This window comes from Bos indicus x Bos taurus, chromosome 3 (genome assembly GCF_003369695.1).
Source record: "Bos indicus x Bos taurus breed Angus x Brahman F1 hybrid chromosome 3, Bos_hybrid_MaternalHap_v2.0, whole genome shotgun sequence".
Taxonomy (NCBI): domain Eukaryota; kingdom Metazoa; phylum Chordata; class Mammalia; order Artiodactyla; family Bovidae; genus Bos; species Bos indicus x Bos taurus.
Genome location: NC_040078.1, coordinates 20,277,175 through 20,290,936, shown reverse-complemented (window position 1 = coordinate 20,290,936; position 13,762 = coordinate 20,277,175). Strand labels below are relative to the sequence as shown.

Genomic DNA, 13,762 nt, shown 5'->3' with positions numbered 1-13,762 from the left:
CTTCTCATTGCAGTGGCTTCCCTTGTTGCAGAGCATGGGCTCTAGAGCCACGGTCTCAGTAGTTGTGATACACAGGCTTAGTTGCCCCATGGCACGTGGAATCTTCCTGCCTCGGGGATCGAACCCATGTGCCCTGCAGGACTAGCAGGAAACAATAGTAAGATTCCCTTCCCTAAGATCTTTATGCCATTGTTAACTTTTTACTTATGTATATTTTATATAATTTTTATTATTTTTCTTAAACAGTCAGTAGACTTTTAAATTAAGGGGAAAATAGTCCTCTGTATTTACCATTTCTGGTATTTTTCATTCCTTTTTGCAAATCCGTATTTCCATCTAAGATCATTTTCCTTCAGCCTAAAGTCTAACATTTCTTGTAGTGCAGAACTGTTGGTGATGAACTTCTCAGTTTTTAATCTTAAAAATGTCTTTATTTTACATTCTTGAGAAATATTTTCACTGGATAAAGAATTCTAAATTGGCATTTTTTTTTCTTTCATTACCAAAAAACATTCCTTTACCTGTCTTCCCTTGTTGTAATGAGAAGTCAGCTGTGCCTAGATTTCTTCTTTGTAGTTATCCTGCTGCAGAGGGATAAAGAGGGTTCACTGAGTGTTTTGCATCTGTGGTTTGATACTGTTAATCAATTTTAGAACCTATACAACTATTATCTTTTAAAATATTTCTTCTTTTTCATTCCTCTTCCTTCTGGGACTCCAGTTATACATCCCATGTGTTCTTAGATTTCTGCTCTTTCATTCCTTTTTCTCACTGGACTAATTTTTGGGTACTTAGTATTTGTTGTTGTTTAGTTGCCAAGTTGTATCCAACTCTTTGAGATCCCATGGACTGTGGCCCGCTAGGCTCCTCTGTCCATGGGATTTCCCCAGCAAAATTACTAGAGTGGGTTACCATTTCCTTCTCCAGGGGATCTTCCCAACCCAGGAGTTGAACCCACGTCTGCTGCATTGGCAAGTGGATTCTTCACTGCTGAGCCACCAGGGAAGCACTTGTCTTCAAATATTCTTTATTCCACTGAGTGAAGTCTGCTGTATTTTTCAGTTCTAGAATTTTCATTTGGTTCTTTCTTAGAGTTGCTTTTCTTTGTTGAGTTTTCCAGTCTAGTCATCTGTTCTTCATCTTTTCCTAAAAATTTTTCAATGGATTTGTAATTACTGTCTTAAAAACCTTATGTATGTATTCTAGTATCTGGGTCATCTCTAGGTATACTATTGACTGTTTTATGATTTGTGTGTGCGTGTATACTTTAATCATATCTATATGTTGTCTCTTTGCATGTCTAAGAATTTATTTTTTAGGAGACATTTTGAGTGATACTTGTGGAAGCTCTGAATTGTGTCATTTTCCTTTAACAAATGTTTTTGGGTTTTTTTTTTTTCCTGGCAATTAGTTAAATTATCTGTGGATTACTATGATGTAAAGGCTTTGGTTTTAGGCTTTCTTAGGATGAGTTTATTTGGACATAGTCCTTAGTCTTAGAACATGGTCCTTACTCCTAATCCATGGCCTTTGTGGCATTTTAATAAGAAGTAAAGGTGTTTACTAAGCCTCTCTAACTTATTGCATGAACTCTTAACTCTGCCTGGCACTGGGCACTGCTGAAATCTCTGCTCAGATCTTTAACTTCATAGTTTCCTTGGAGATATCATCAAAGGAGCTATATCCACCATCCAGATTTATGTTTTTATTGTTATATATTTTAATTATACACACACAGATTTTACAGTTGTTTCATCTCATCAACATTTATTTAGTGTTTAAACTTTTTTATTGTACTGCATTTAGTTGCTGTTAATATTTTCTCTTTATCTTTGGTCTTCAGTAGTTAAAACAGTGATCTGCCTAGGTGTGGTCTTCATTCATCTGATTTAGGGTTTGCGGAACCTTGAATCAGTGGTGTATTAATTTACTAGGACTGCTGTAACAAAGTATCTGAGAGTGGATAGCTCAAACCTACATTAATTTATTGTCTTATACTTCTGGAGACTGTAAGCCCAAAATCAAGGTGTTATTAGCAGTGTTAATTCTTTCGGAGGGCTGTGAGGGAACGTTCTGTTCCTGGCTTCTCTATTTAACTTGTAGAAGAGGGTTGTTTCCTCCTTATGTCTCTTCACATGGCCTCTTTGTTTCTAAATTTTCACTTTTAATTAAGACTACCTGTCATACTGCTCTAAGGCCCATCCTGATGACTTCCTTTTAACTTGATTACCTTTAAAAACTCTTGTCTCCAAATAAGGTCATAGTCTGAAGTATAGGGTTAGGACTTCAGTATACAATTATGAGGGGATATAATTCAACCCTTAACAAGTGCCTTAATGTTTTTCATAAATTTGGGGGTGTTTTCTTGTCAAATACAGTCTCTATTACATTATATCGCCTCTCTTCTTGGAACTCTGTTAATTTGTGTATTAGATCTCATCGGTGTTCCAAATGTCTTTTTATGTTCCTCTCTGTATTTTCCATTCTTTCCCTTCAGTGCTTCTCTTCTAGATATTTTCTACTAACCAGGCTTCTAATGCATTAATTCTTTCTTCTGCTGAATTTTACCTATTATTTAACCCATTGGTTAATTTAGTTGGCTTATTTTTCAGTTTTAGAATTGCCTTTTTTTTTTTCCCCCAGAAAGGATTCTGTTTTTATGGTGAAATTCTGTTAACCTATTTTAATTTTTTCCTCTCATTTTTTTTCAGTCTTTATTTTGTAAAACTCTCAAACTTTAATATCTTAAGTACATTATGAAGACCTTTTTGGGGGGAATCATTTGAAAATAAGTTGCAGACACCCCATTACCCCCAAATATTTTCATGTGTGTTTTCCTCCAAGGTAATTTTCTCTTTCATAACCATAAGAAATTTAATACATTGATGTACTATTATGAAGATTACAAATCAAATAGTTTGTCCAGTGTCTCCTAATTTGGATTTATATGATGTTTCTTTGTGATCAAATAGAGGTTATCTGTCTTTAGTAAGAATATCATAGAAGTGATTGTGTTCTTCTCATTTCATCCTTTCAGTTAGCATACAAGTTTGATTTGTTTTACTACCTGTAACATTCCCTTTGATATCTTAATAAGATATTAATAAGTGGCATCTTCTCAGCTTGTCCACTGAAAAGTTTTCACTTGGTAATTGCTGTGGATTGAATTGTGTACCCCCACAACGATAATGATGAAGCCCTAACCCTTGGTACATATGAAAATGACCTCGCTTGGAAATAGGGACTTTATGGATGTGATCAGGTTAAGGGGAGGTCATTAGAATAAGCCTCAATCCAGTGTCACTGGAGTCCTTATAAGAAGAGGGAAATTTGGATGCACAGGAAGAATGTCGTGTGACAACCAAGACAGATACTGTAGTGATGCATCTGACAAACCAAGGAATGCTAAGGGTTGATGGCCACCACCAGAAGCTAGGAAGAGGCAAAGAATTCTGCCCAGTCTCAGAGGGATCATAGCCCTACTTGTACCTTGATTTTGGACTTCTAGCCTCCAGAATGTGAAAGTCAAAGTGTTAGTCACTCATTCATGTCCAACTCTTTTCAATCCTATGGATTATAGCCTGCCAGGCTCCTCTGTCCATGCAATTCTCCAGGCAAGAATACAGAAGTGAATTGCCGTTCCCTTCTCTGGGGGATCTTTCTGACCAAGGGATCAAGTCCAGGTTTTCTGCATTGCTGGCAGATTCTTTACAATCTGAACCACCAGGGAAGCTACTCACTACATTCATTGCTAACTACTAATTCATTACAAAATAATTGTTTTGATGCTCAAATTATTCCACGTGGCCAGCGGGAGCTCCTTTCAAGCTGCTTTCTGTGTTCTTTTGACATGTCCCCGTTGTTTTTTGTGTTTCCTTACTTTGGGAGCAAGGTATTCCAAGTTCATATTGCACTTTTCTGTCCAGCCTTGGAATCAGTCATTTCTCCAAGGAGTCTTGGTTCCTTTTAGTAAAAAACCGTATTTGGAAACTGCGATCTGAATACTAGGTGTATTTATTCCTATTGGGATATCACTGCTGCCAGACCATATCAGTGTACAGAGCTAGGAAATATATGCATACATACTTAACCTATATACTCACATTCACATCTGTATATATTTCTGTATCTGTCGATGCATGTTAGAAACCATGCGTTCACACTGTTGTCTCCAGTCCCAATCCAACGCTACAAGGTTCATTCTAGTTTTCTTCCTTTCCACATTTGTAATTGCTTTTTCTAAAAATGCAAAATCTTGCTCCCCGTATCTTCAACATAATTGCTTATTTGATCATTGCCCATGTGTATAACCAATTTTCCAGCACTTCCATTCCTCCCATCACCTCTCTAGGCTTTCTTTTTAAAAAAAAAAATGTTTATTTTAGACTGTGTTGGGCATTTGTTGCTGTGCGGGCTTTTCTCCAGTTGCAACAAGCAGGGCTCCTCTTCAGTTGTTGTGCACAACTCCTCGTGGTTGTGGCTTCTTCTCCAGAGCATGGGCGCGGGAGCATGTGGGCTTCAGTAGTTGCGATGCGTGGGCTGAAGAATTGCAGCTCGTGCATCTCAGGGCTTAGTTGCTCTGTGGCGTATATCCTGAACCTGTGTATCCTGCGTTAGCAGGTGGACTGAAGCACCAGGGAAGCCCTATAGGCTTTCTTTTTATCTTGCTTAGGCTTCAAGTTCCCATGCAGTGCCTTCCTCCCATGCAGTCATTTTCCTTACTCCATTTTGGCTCCATTACCTAACCTAGGCACCCTTAAGCTCTTGCTCTGATGAATTTTGGACTGAATTGTTCAAGATGATATTTTTCTGTGTCTTCTTGAACGTGTAAATGATAGCTATTTGGATTTTGTCAGATGATTCCAATATTGAATATACTTGTTTTGAGTATGTTCATAGTGTCTGTTTTTTCTTTTAGGTCATTTGGTCCTATCTCTTGGCATGCTTGCTGATTTTTTCTTGAATACTGAGCATTGTATATAAATATATTTCTATAGAGTGTCGGTGATTTGTTTTCCTTCAGAAAGGATTCACCCTTTGTTTTGCTAGGCGATATTGTGAGAGGTAATCATATTAATCAAGTATGATTAATTATTTGGCTGAATAATCACGCTTCAGGCTGAATTGCAGTTTGGGGAAGCCTTTGATTTTGTCTTGTTCATCCAGCTTCTGGATCACAGATTTTTCCCACCAAGAGCCTGGGCTGATCACTAGGCCCCTTCCTTCATTGTGTGATTTGAACTCTAATCCTTGTCTCTTCTGTACCACGAGACTGTGTTTAACTGCACTTTACTTTTCAGAAATTTTATGCTTAATTCAGCAAATAATGTGGTTTTTTTTTTTAATTCAAGTACAGTTGATGTTTTGTTAGTTTCAGGTATATAGCATAGTGATTCAGTTACATATATACATGTATTTGTTCTCTTTCAGATTCTTTTCCCTGTATAGGTTATTACAGAATATTGAATAGAGTTCCCGTGTACTATCCAATAGGTCCTTGCTGGTTATCTGTCAGCAAATATCTTGAAGGAAAAACAGTAGCATATTGTTAAGCCAGTTCTGTCCTTTCTCTTTCATCAGAATTTCGGCCTTTCTAATTTTTTTTAATGTTTCTATAGGCCAGCAAGACTGTTAAAAGTTCTGCATTTTTCTTTATATTATTTAGTAGTAACTCTCTGCCTTTTCCTTTTGCCTAAATTGTCAGATTTTTGCTTAGCTCCCCCATATCAGCAGAACTCTAAGAAAAAGACAGCTGCAGTATGTCAGCTTGACTTTACTCATGGTTTCCCCCTGCTGGAGAATTGCCACCTGGGTTTTGGTTGCCTTGGCTCTCTACAGTACATTCAAATGCGTGTGTGTATGTGTGTGCTTGTGAAAGTGTATAGATAGGTATATGTATATATCTGGCTTTTCTAGTTGTTCTTGATGAGAGTGTTGCTTTGCTACAAAGTACTCAATTATATCCAGAAGCAAAAGCTCAATTATAATATTTTATTTTCTGCCCCCCACCACCCGTTATTTTGTTTGTTTGTTTTGCCCCACCACATGGCATGTGGAATCATACTTCCCCAACCAGGGATTGAACTTGTGCCCCCGGAATTGGAAGCATGAATTCTTAACCACTGTACTGCCAGGGAAGTCCCCCACCCCATTTTAAAAATAATGCTCCTTGCTCAACCAACTGAAATGATTCCATGATCTAATAGTCCAAGACCCTTAACCAAAAGGAAAAAGACACAGAGCTTCAAGACAATGGCAGTTGAGATAATCAGATGACTAGTAGCATTTAAGCCAGGTGATCAAGGTTAACAACAACAGTGGTACATCATATTGATTGTATGTACCTTTGAAGTGATGTGATGACAGTTACACTTTACCTCTGTGGTCTTCCTCCCCACAACCCATAACCCCAGTCGAATCATGAGAAGAACAGTAGACAAAGCTCAGTTAAGAGACCATCTACAAAATACCTGACCAGTATTCTTCAAAACTGTCAGGTTCATCAAAAACATGGAAAGGAACATCTAGCAAACTATCACAAACAAGAGAAACCTAGGAAATTTGACTACTAAATTACAGGATCCTGGAACAGAAAAAGAACATTAGATAAAAACTGAGGAAATATTCATAAAGTATGGACTTTAGTTAATAATAATAAAGATCAAAATTGGTTTATTAATTGTAACAAATGTATCATACTAAAGTGTCAATAATAGGGAAAATTGGGAACTTCCCTGGTGGTCCAGTAGTTTGAAATGTGCTTCCACTCAGAGGGCGTGGGTTCGATCCTTGGTCAGAGAACTAGGATCCCACATGCTGTGCATATGGCCAAAAAAAGGGGGGAAATTGGGTGTAAGATATATGGGAACTCTCTATTTTATCTTCACAGTAATTTTGTACACCTAAAACTTTTAAAAAATAAACAAGTTTATTTTTTTTTAAGTCAATAGTGTTTGACCTCTCAAACGGCTTTATTTATGAATATAATTTTTGTCTTCTTGGTCATTGTTGTATCTCCAGTACCTAGAAGGTTGGCCAGCACATTTAGGCTCTTGATAAATATTGGTTGCCTGGAGGGATAGAAGAGAGCAAGGGAGGGTGAATTACAGATAACTTGTAAGTTTCTGCCTTGGGTAACTGTGGATGGTAATAATGACTTAGGAAATACAAGAAGCAGAGATTGGAAACTGTTCCATGCTTGACAGATGATATGTTCTTGTTTTATACCAGTGATACAGTTAATAATAATGAAGAAATCTGATCAAGTCAGAATGGTAGCTTCTTGGTTACTTCTCAGAGGAGTAAACTCTTTTTTTCTCTTTTAGGCATATAAAACCTTTGCTAATCGAGTGAACAATTTAAAGAAAAAGCTGGATCAGTTGAAGTCAACCCTTCCTGATCCTGAGGAATCACCAGTCCCTTCCCCAAGCGTGGATGCTCCCTCCCCGACTGGCTCTGAGTCCCCTTTCCAAGGAATGGGAGGTGAGGAGTCCCAGTCACCAAATGCAGAGAGTGAGAAATCTGCCACACCTGAGCCTGCGACAGATAATCGTGACGTGGAAGATATGGACCTCTCAGATGTAGAAGACGATGGGTCAAAAATTATTGGTACGCCCTGTGTGATTAGTAGACCACTTGCTCCTTGTCTGTTTTGCTTTCCCCACCAATAAATCTGTCACTGGCAGGTATTAGAAAGGTAGTTCAATCCTTATAAAATTAGAGCACCAAGGTGGTAGTATTGTCTCTAGAGCAGTGGTTCAGGTTTGGTATGCCATGTAGATTAAGAATCTGTGCTATTCAGAGAATTCTTTGGTGGTGCAGTGGTTAGGAATCTGCGCTTCTGCTCCCGGGGGCCCAAGGTCCAAAAAGCCACATAGTGTGGCAGAAACAACATATACACTGGATTCTAGAAACTGAGGACCATAAAAAAGAGTGAAAATATCTAATTAATAATTGTTTTACTAAACCGAAAATATTTGGGGTGTATTGAGTAAATAAAATATATTATTAAAATTAACTTTACCTGTGGGTTTTTTGTTTTTTGTTTTGCTATGGTTACTAGCAAATTTATACTTATATACGTGTCTTGAATTGTATTTCTGTTGAACACGCACTGCTCTAGAGGGAGGGCCGCTTATGCTGAAATTCCTTGTTCTCTGTCACTCTTGACCTTGAAGATTCCAAGATTCTCATTTTGTTAACCACACTTTGACAATTAACACAGTTAACCTGGATGGGTGAATTGTTTCTCTGGCATCCCCAGCTTTTATAACTATTTTTATTAGGCAGTTTGACCTAGGTTGAATTTGATGCACTATCCATATATACATTGCCTTTAAAGTATTAAGACAGTCTTATTGCAGGAGGTATAACATTGTATTAGTGTCTGATTTTACCCCCAGTAGACCAATTTCGGGAAGCCAAAGGAAAGTAAGTACACTAACGTATGTACAGAGTTTCTGTCTCTTAGGAAGCTCCCAGGTTAACGGCAGAGAAAAGACAGGACAGTTTATGACATAAACATTACTGAAAAAACACAAATGTGTACCAAATAATAACATGCTTCCAGAAATGTACAAATTCAGTACACAGATACTAATATGGAAGAAATCATTAAAAAGTAAAATGAAAGAAGCTTTAGAGGGACTTCCATGGTGGTCCAGTAGTTAAGAATTTGCCTTGCCATTCAAGGGATGTATGTTCGATTCCTGGTCAGGGAAGCAAGATCCCACATGTCTCAGGACATAAGCCCACATGTCACAACTAAGACCCAACACAGCCAAATAAATAAATTAAAAAAAAAAAAAAGACATGCATTTGGGAAATTCAGTTTAAGCAGATACTAAAGGTGGGAAGGTTCATGAGTTATTAAGAGTATGGCTTTAAAAAAAAATGATGAATGATTTTTCTCTAATAAATCATAATACATTTTAGGAAATATTAGGACATGTGATTCTGCATTGGAAGCAGAGTCTGGAAAGCAGTAGGATGCAATATCATCTCTTCTTTTTTTTTAAGCAGTAGAGGACAGGAAGGAAAAACCTGTGGAGAAGTCAACTGTATCCACTGCTGTACCTACAAAGCCAACAGAAAGTATCTCAAAAGCCTCTTCGTGTACTCCAGCACCTGTGACCATGACAGCAACGCCACCTCTTCCGAAGCCTGTGAACACATCCCTTCTCTCCCCTACTCCAGCATTGGCTTTGCCAAACCTAGCTAATGTGGATCTGGCAAAGATCAGTTCCATCCTTAGCAGCCTGACATCAGTCATGAAAAATACTGGTAAGTAGGCCTAGTAAAGAAAATAAAAAGCTTATTTCTGTCTTTCGAATTGAACCATCAATCTGAGTTTTGTTTTTGTTTTCTAATTAAAAGTAGTTTTTTAATTATAAAGTAAAAATACAATACATGGTCACTATAGAAAAATTAGAAAATAAAAGAATAAATATTCATAGTCTGCCACCCCAAAGGAACTCATTTCTGTTTATTAACCTTTCAAGTATGTGTGTGTGTGTGCATATATATGTGTGTTTGGGGAAGTAAAATATTTACATTAATTTTTCTGTCAATAATTGAAGCATTGGGAGGGGAAATAGTTGAAGTGCATTGCGTGTACAGTTGGTTCTCCATATTCATGAGGTCTGCAGTTGCAGGTTCCACATCCATGGATTCAGCCAACCATGGATTGAAAATATTTGGGGGGAAATTTTTTTCAGAAAGTTGAAAAAACAAAAACATGAACTTGCCTTGCCCTGGCAATTACTTACATAGCATTTACATTGTAATGTGTATTTTAACTAAATCTAGAGATGATTTAAAGTATATGGAAGATGAGGAGTTCTCTGGCAGTCCTGCTTAGGACTAGGTACTTTTACTTTCATGGCCCAGGTTCAGTCCCTAATCAGGGAACTAAGATCCAGCAGGCAGTGTGGCCTGGTAAGTATATGCACACATAGGTACTGTATATAGAAGGATGCGCATAGGTTATATGCAAATACTGTGCCATTTTATAAGGGAGTTGAGCATCCGCAGATTCTGGTATATTCAGGGGTCCTGAAAAACCAGCCGCCCATTGATACTGAGGGACAACTGTACTGTTTTGAAATCAGCTACTAAAAATTTAACTCCGTATCATGAACATTTTTGTAAGTCATTAAATATTCATCTACATCATCTGATAGCTATACAGCATTCAGTAATTTATATAAGCCTTTATTATTAGACCATCTAGTGTGTTTGCAGTTTTTCACTATTGTAAAGAATACTTAATGAACAACCTTGATGCTAAAAATGTATGCACAACCCTTCTTAAAAGGAATTTTAAATAGGACTTTTTTTTTTAATGGAAATCTTAATAAAAATTTACAAAGTAGAGCCCTTGTATATACTTATCACTCATTTTCAACAGTATAAACACATGGCCAATCTTGTTTCTGCTGTGTCCTCTCCAATCCTGATTATTTTGAAGAAAAGCCCAATTATTTCATTTCTTCATAAATAATTAAATATTTATTTCTAGAAGATAAAGACTCAAAAAAATCAGCATGTAAGTTTTTAAGTTTTTTATAACTAAAACAATCTCCAAAAGATGTACTATTTTGTGTACCAACTATATGAAAGTTCCCATTGTTTCTCAGTCTTTCCAACACAATTTAGTTTTGCTTTATACTTTGTCAAATTCAGTCTTAGAAAAAATTGTTTGTTGGAATCTGCATTCCTTTCATTAAATATGTAAAATTTTCTTTCATTTATCAGTAATTTTTTCTTTACTAAATACCTGTTTATATTAAAAAATGACTTTCTATTTATATACCTTTTTTCCTGTTAAAAATTAACCCAGTGTTTCAAAACATAAAAATGTAAAGATTGCTTGAATGAAAAGTCCATGTAAAAGGAAATAACTTATTTATCTCAGAATTATTCAGTGACCAAGTCTGATCATAATTAACCAGCAGTATTTATTGAGCACTTACAGAAGTCTGATGTGTAGGTTTCATTTGGTAGAGAAAAAAGAAATCAGTTTTCCAATCTCTTTCTCCTGGGGCTCTGAAAGCTAGTAAATACATATGAACAAAAACTTGATATTTGTCTAATTTAATGGTGTTCCAAGTAGACGGGAGCAAGTCTTGGTTTTCAGAGTTTTTCTTTCTATATGCAATGGACAACTAGTGGATCATGCACAGAAGAATTCCTATGAGACATATCAGACTCAATTCAGTGACTCGAAAGTGTCATGCATTTAAAGGTCATTTTGAATTGCGTATTCTTGAGTTGATCTTTCTGCCACCAGGGGTCAGTCCTGCATCAAGACCTTCTCCAGGAACTCCTACAAGCCCGAGCAGCCTCACCAGTGGCCTGAAAACACCTGCACCTGCCACAACAACATCTCACAACCCTCTGGCAAATATCCTCTCGAAGGTGGAGATCACCCCAGAGAGCATTTTGTCTGCTCTTTCCAAAACCCAGACACAGTCAGCCCCTGCACTGCAAGGTAAACTGACATGTGCCAGAGGGATTTGAACTGTGAATGTTTGTCTCTGGCTTAATCCTGGGTACCATTTCTGAGAAATCTAAAGCCATGAAATATATAATACAGTTAGTTCATTATTCTCTTTATCATATATGACCTGTCATTTATAGAATTTTGAAATGTCAAGGAAGAGACTTTAAATATGCTCTAGTCTAATCCCCTCTTTGGGTGAGGAAATTTAGGCTCAGTGAGGTGATGTGACCAGGTTAAGATCACACATCGGCCTTTTTAGTGAGCTGAGACTAAAAGCCAGATTTCTTGACTGGAGTCCAGTATTCTTTCACTTATTTATCCCGTACTCTTAGTATACATGAGTAAGTGTTGAATTGTACATATTTTAATGTAATTGAAACTAAAAACAATAAAAAAGATCAGTCTGCTATCAGAAATCTTAGAAGACATGATTATCTCCTTTTTTATGTCCAAATGGCCTCTATAGATATCATACCTTTTTCTGTTTTCTGACTACCTATGAAAGTGAAAGTGTTAGTTGCTCAGTCATGTCCAACTCTTTGCAACCCCATGGACTGTAGCCCACTAGGCTCTTCCTTCCATGGGATCTCCCAGGCAAGAATACTGGAATGGGTTGTCATTCCCTTCTCCCAGGGGTCTTTCCAAACCAGGGATCAAACTCAAGTCTCCTGCATTGCAGGCCGATTCCCACCAGGGAAACCTACCTATTATCTTTTACCTTGTTTGAATCTCTCTATTCAGCTTTGCTAATTATGTTTTGTGCCTAAAACTGTCTGCTGCCTTTTTTTTTTTTTTGCTTCTAACATTTTTTCTTAAAGCTTACCTTGCTCTTTGTTCTCAGATCCTTCAAATACCAACCTGAGTATAATTATGCAGTGAATTACAGCTTCAATATAGTAATTTACTCTGCATCAGTAGTTCTTAACTAAAAGTCTCCAGGGGACATTTGGCTGCGTCTGAAGACATTTTTGTTTGTCACAGCTGGGGTTGAGGTGGGGAGCCACTCCATTTGATGGGTAGAAGCCAGGGATGCTACTTAATCCCTGCATAGGAGAACCCCAACAACAAAGTATACAACCCAGAATGTCAGTGGTGCTGAGATCCCACTTAAAATGAATAGAGAGCAGCAGTACAGGTATCTCTTCATTTTCTTATTTCCTATACTTCTATAAGTGGATCCGCCAAGCACTGTATTATAGTGAGCTTTGTCTTACAATATAAGAGAATTTTGTTACACATGACTAAATACTACTAAATAATAATCCACACCTCTACATATTGGCACCAGCAAAAGAATTAATACTACAGTGCAACTCACACTACTAATTTCAGGGATAAGTAGTTTGAGAGATTGGCATGTTGATGATTTCTCCTTTCTAGTTTCTCTTCTATTATCATTCTGTAATTACATTAAAAACCATGAACTCACTTGTATTTTAACTTCTTATGTAGATATAATACATAGATCTTAAGAAGCTTTTTCTTTAAGCAGATTGTTAAAACAATATCATGTAGACCTTCTAATCAGGCAAAATTTGAACAGAACTAGGTGTGTTGTGACAGAATAAAAAGTGGGACTCTCAGAAAAAAAACTTTGTGGAGTAACAGGGCAGTTCACCACCTTTGAGTTCCTCATGGAAAGTGGAATTCTCCTTACCTTTTAAAAGGACTATGTCTGACAACTTAAATAGATACCTTTCTTCAACAACCATAGAGGAAATCTCTTAGAACTTTGCTCTCAATGTCTCACCTACAGCCCTTAATGGTATTTTCAGCACAAAAGAATGACTTTAGTGGGCAGACACTATAGTGTATATAAATAAAGTAATATTTAGTGGTAAGAGAGTAATATTTCCCCTATTACCAGAAATCTGAGTAGTATCTATGTTAAGAAGATGATCTCTTGAAGAATTCATTTCACAACATCTGAAAGATATGCTGAAATACCATTTTATAATCATAGGATATTATCACTTTGCAGTGCTTCAAGACTTCTGATTTTGGTAAAAGCAGTTGCTGTTAAGAATTAAATCAAACTATTAAAAAGAGGAAAATTGTACAGCCAGGGAGATTATTTAAAATTAAATACAGATATTTTTTTCAGGAGGATAGCAATGAAAATAAACTGTTTTAATTGTTTGGATTTTTCAAATATTGCATAATAATAAAAGCCATGCATCATTGTTTAGAAGTCAGTGGCATTTGAAAATGCTGCAAAGATGGAACAACCTTAAAAATTTTAAGACCTTAACTCTCTTA

At 36.8% G+C, this 13,762-nt stretch overlaps 1 protein-coding gene across 5 annotated transcripts in view; it reads left to right on the top strand.

Moving 5' to 3' along the window:
• Positions 1 to 13,762, top strand: part of RPRD2 (regulation of nuclear pre-mRNA domain containing 2) — a 92,383-nt gene that overhangs the window by 73,937 nt on the left and 4,684 nt on the right. For 3 of the 5 annotated variants that reach the window (XM_027534483.1, XM_027534500.1, XM_027534505.1), the window contains 3 exons: positions 7,326 to 7,608; positions 9,022 to 9,282; positions 11,291 to 11,491. In XM_027534483.1, the coding sequence (XP_027390284.1) occupies positions 7,326 to 7,608; positions 9,022 to 9,282; positions 11,291 to 11,491 (745 nt within the window). Of the gene's footprint in view, positions 1 to 7,325; positions 7,609 to 9,018; positions 9,283 to 11,290; positions 11,492 to 13,762 lie in introns of all 5 variants that reach the window. The other 2 variants (XM_027534490.1, XM_027534474.1) reach the window with 1 other exon arrangement.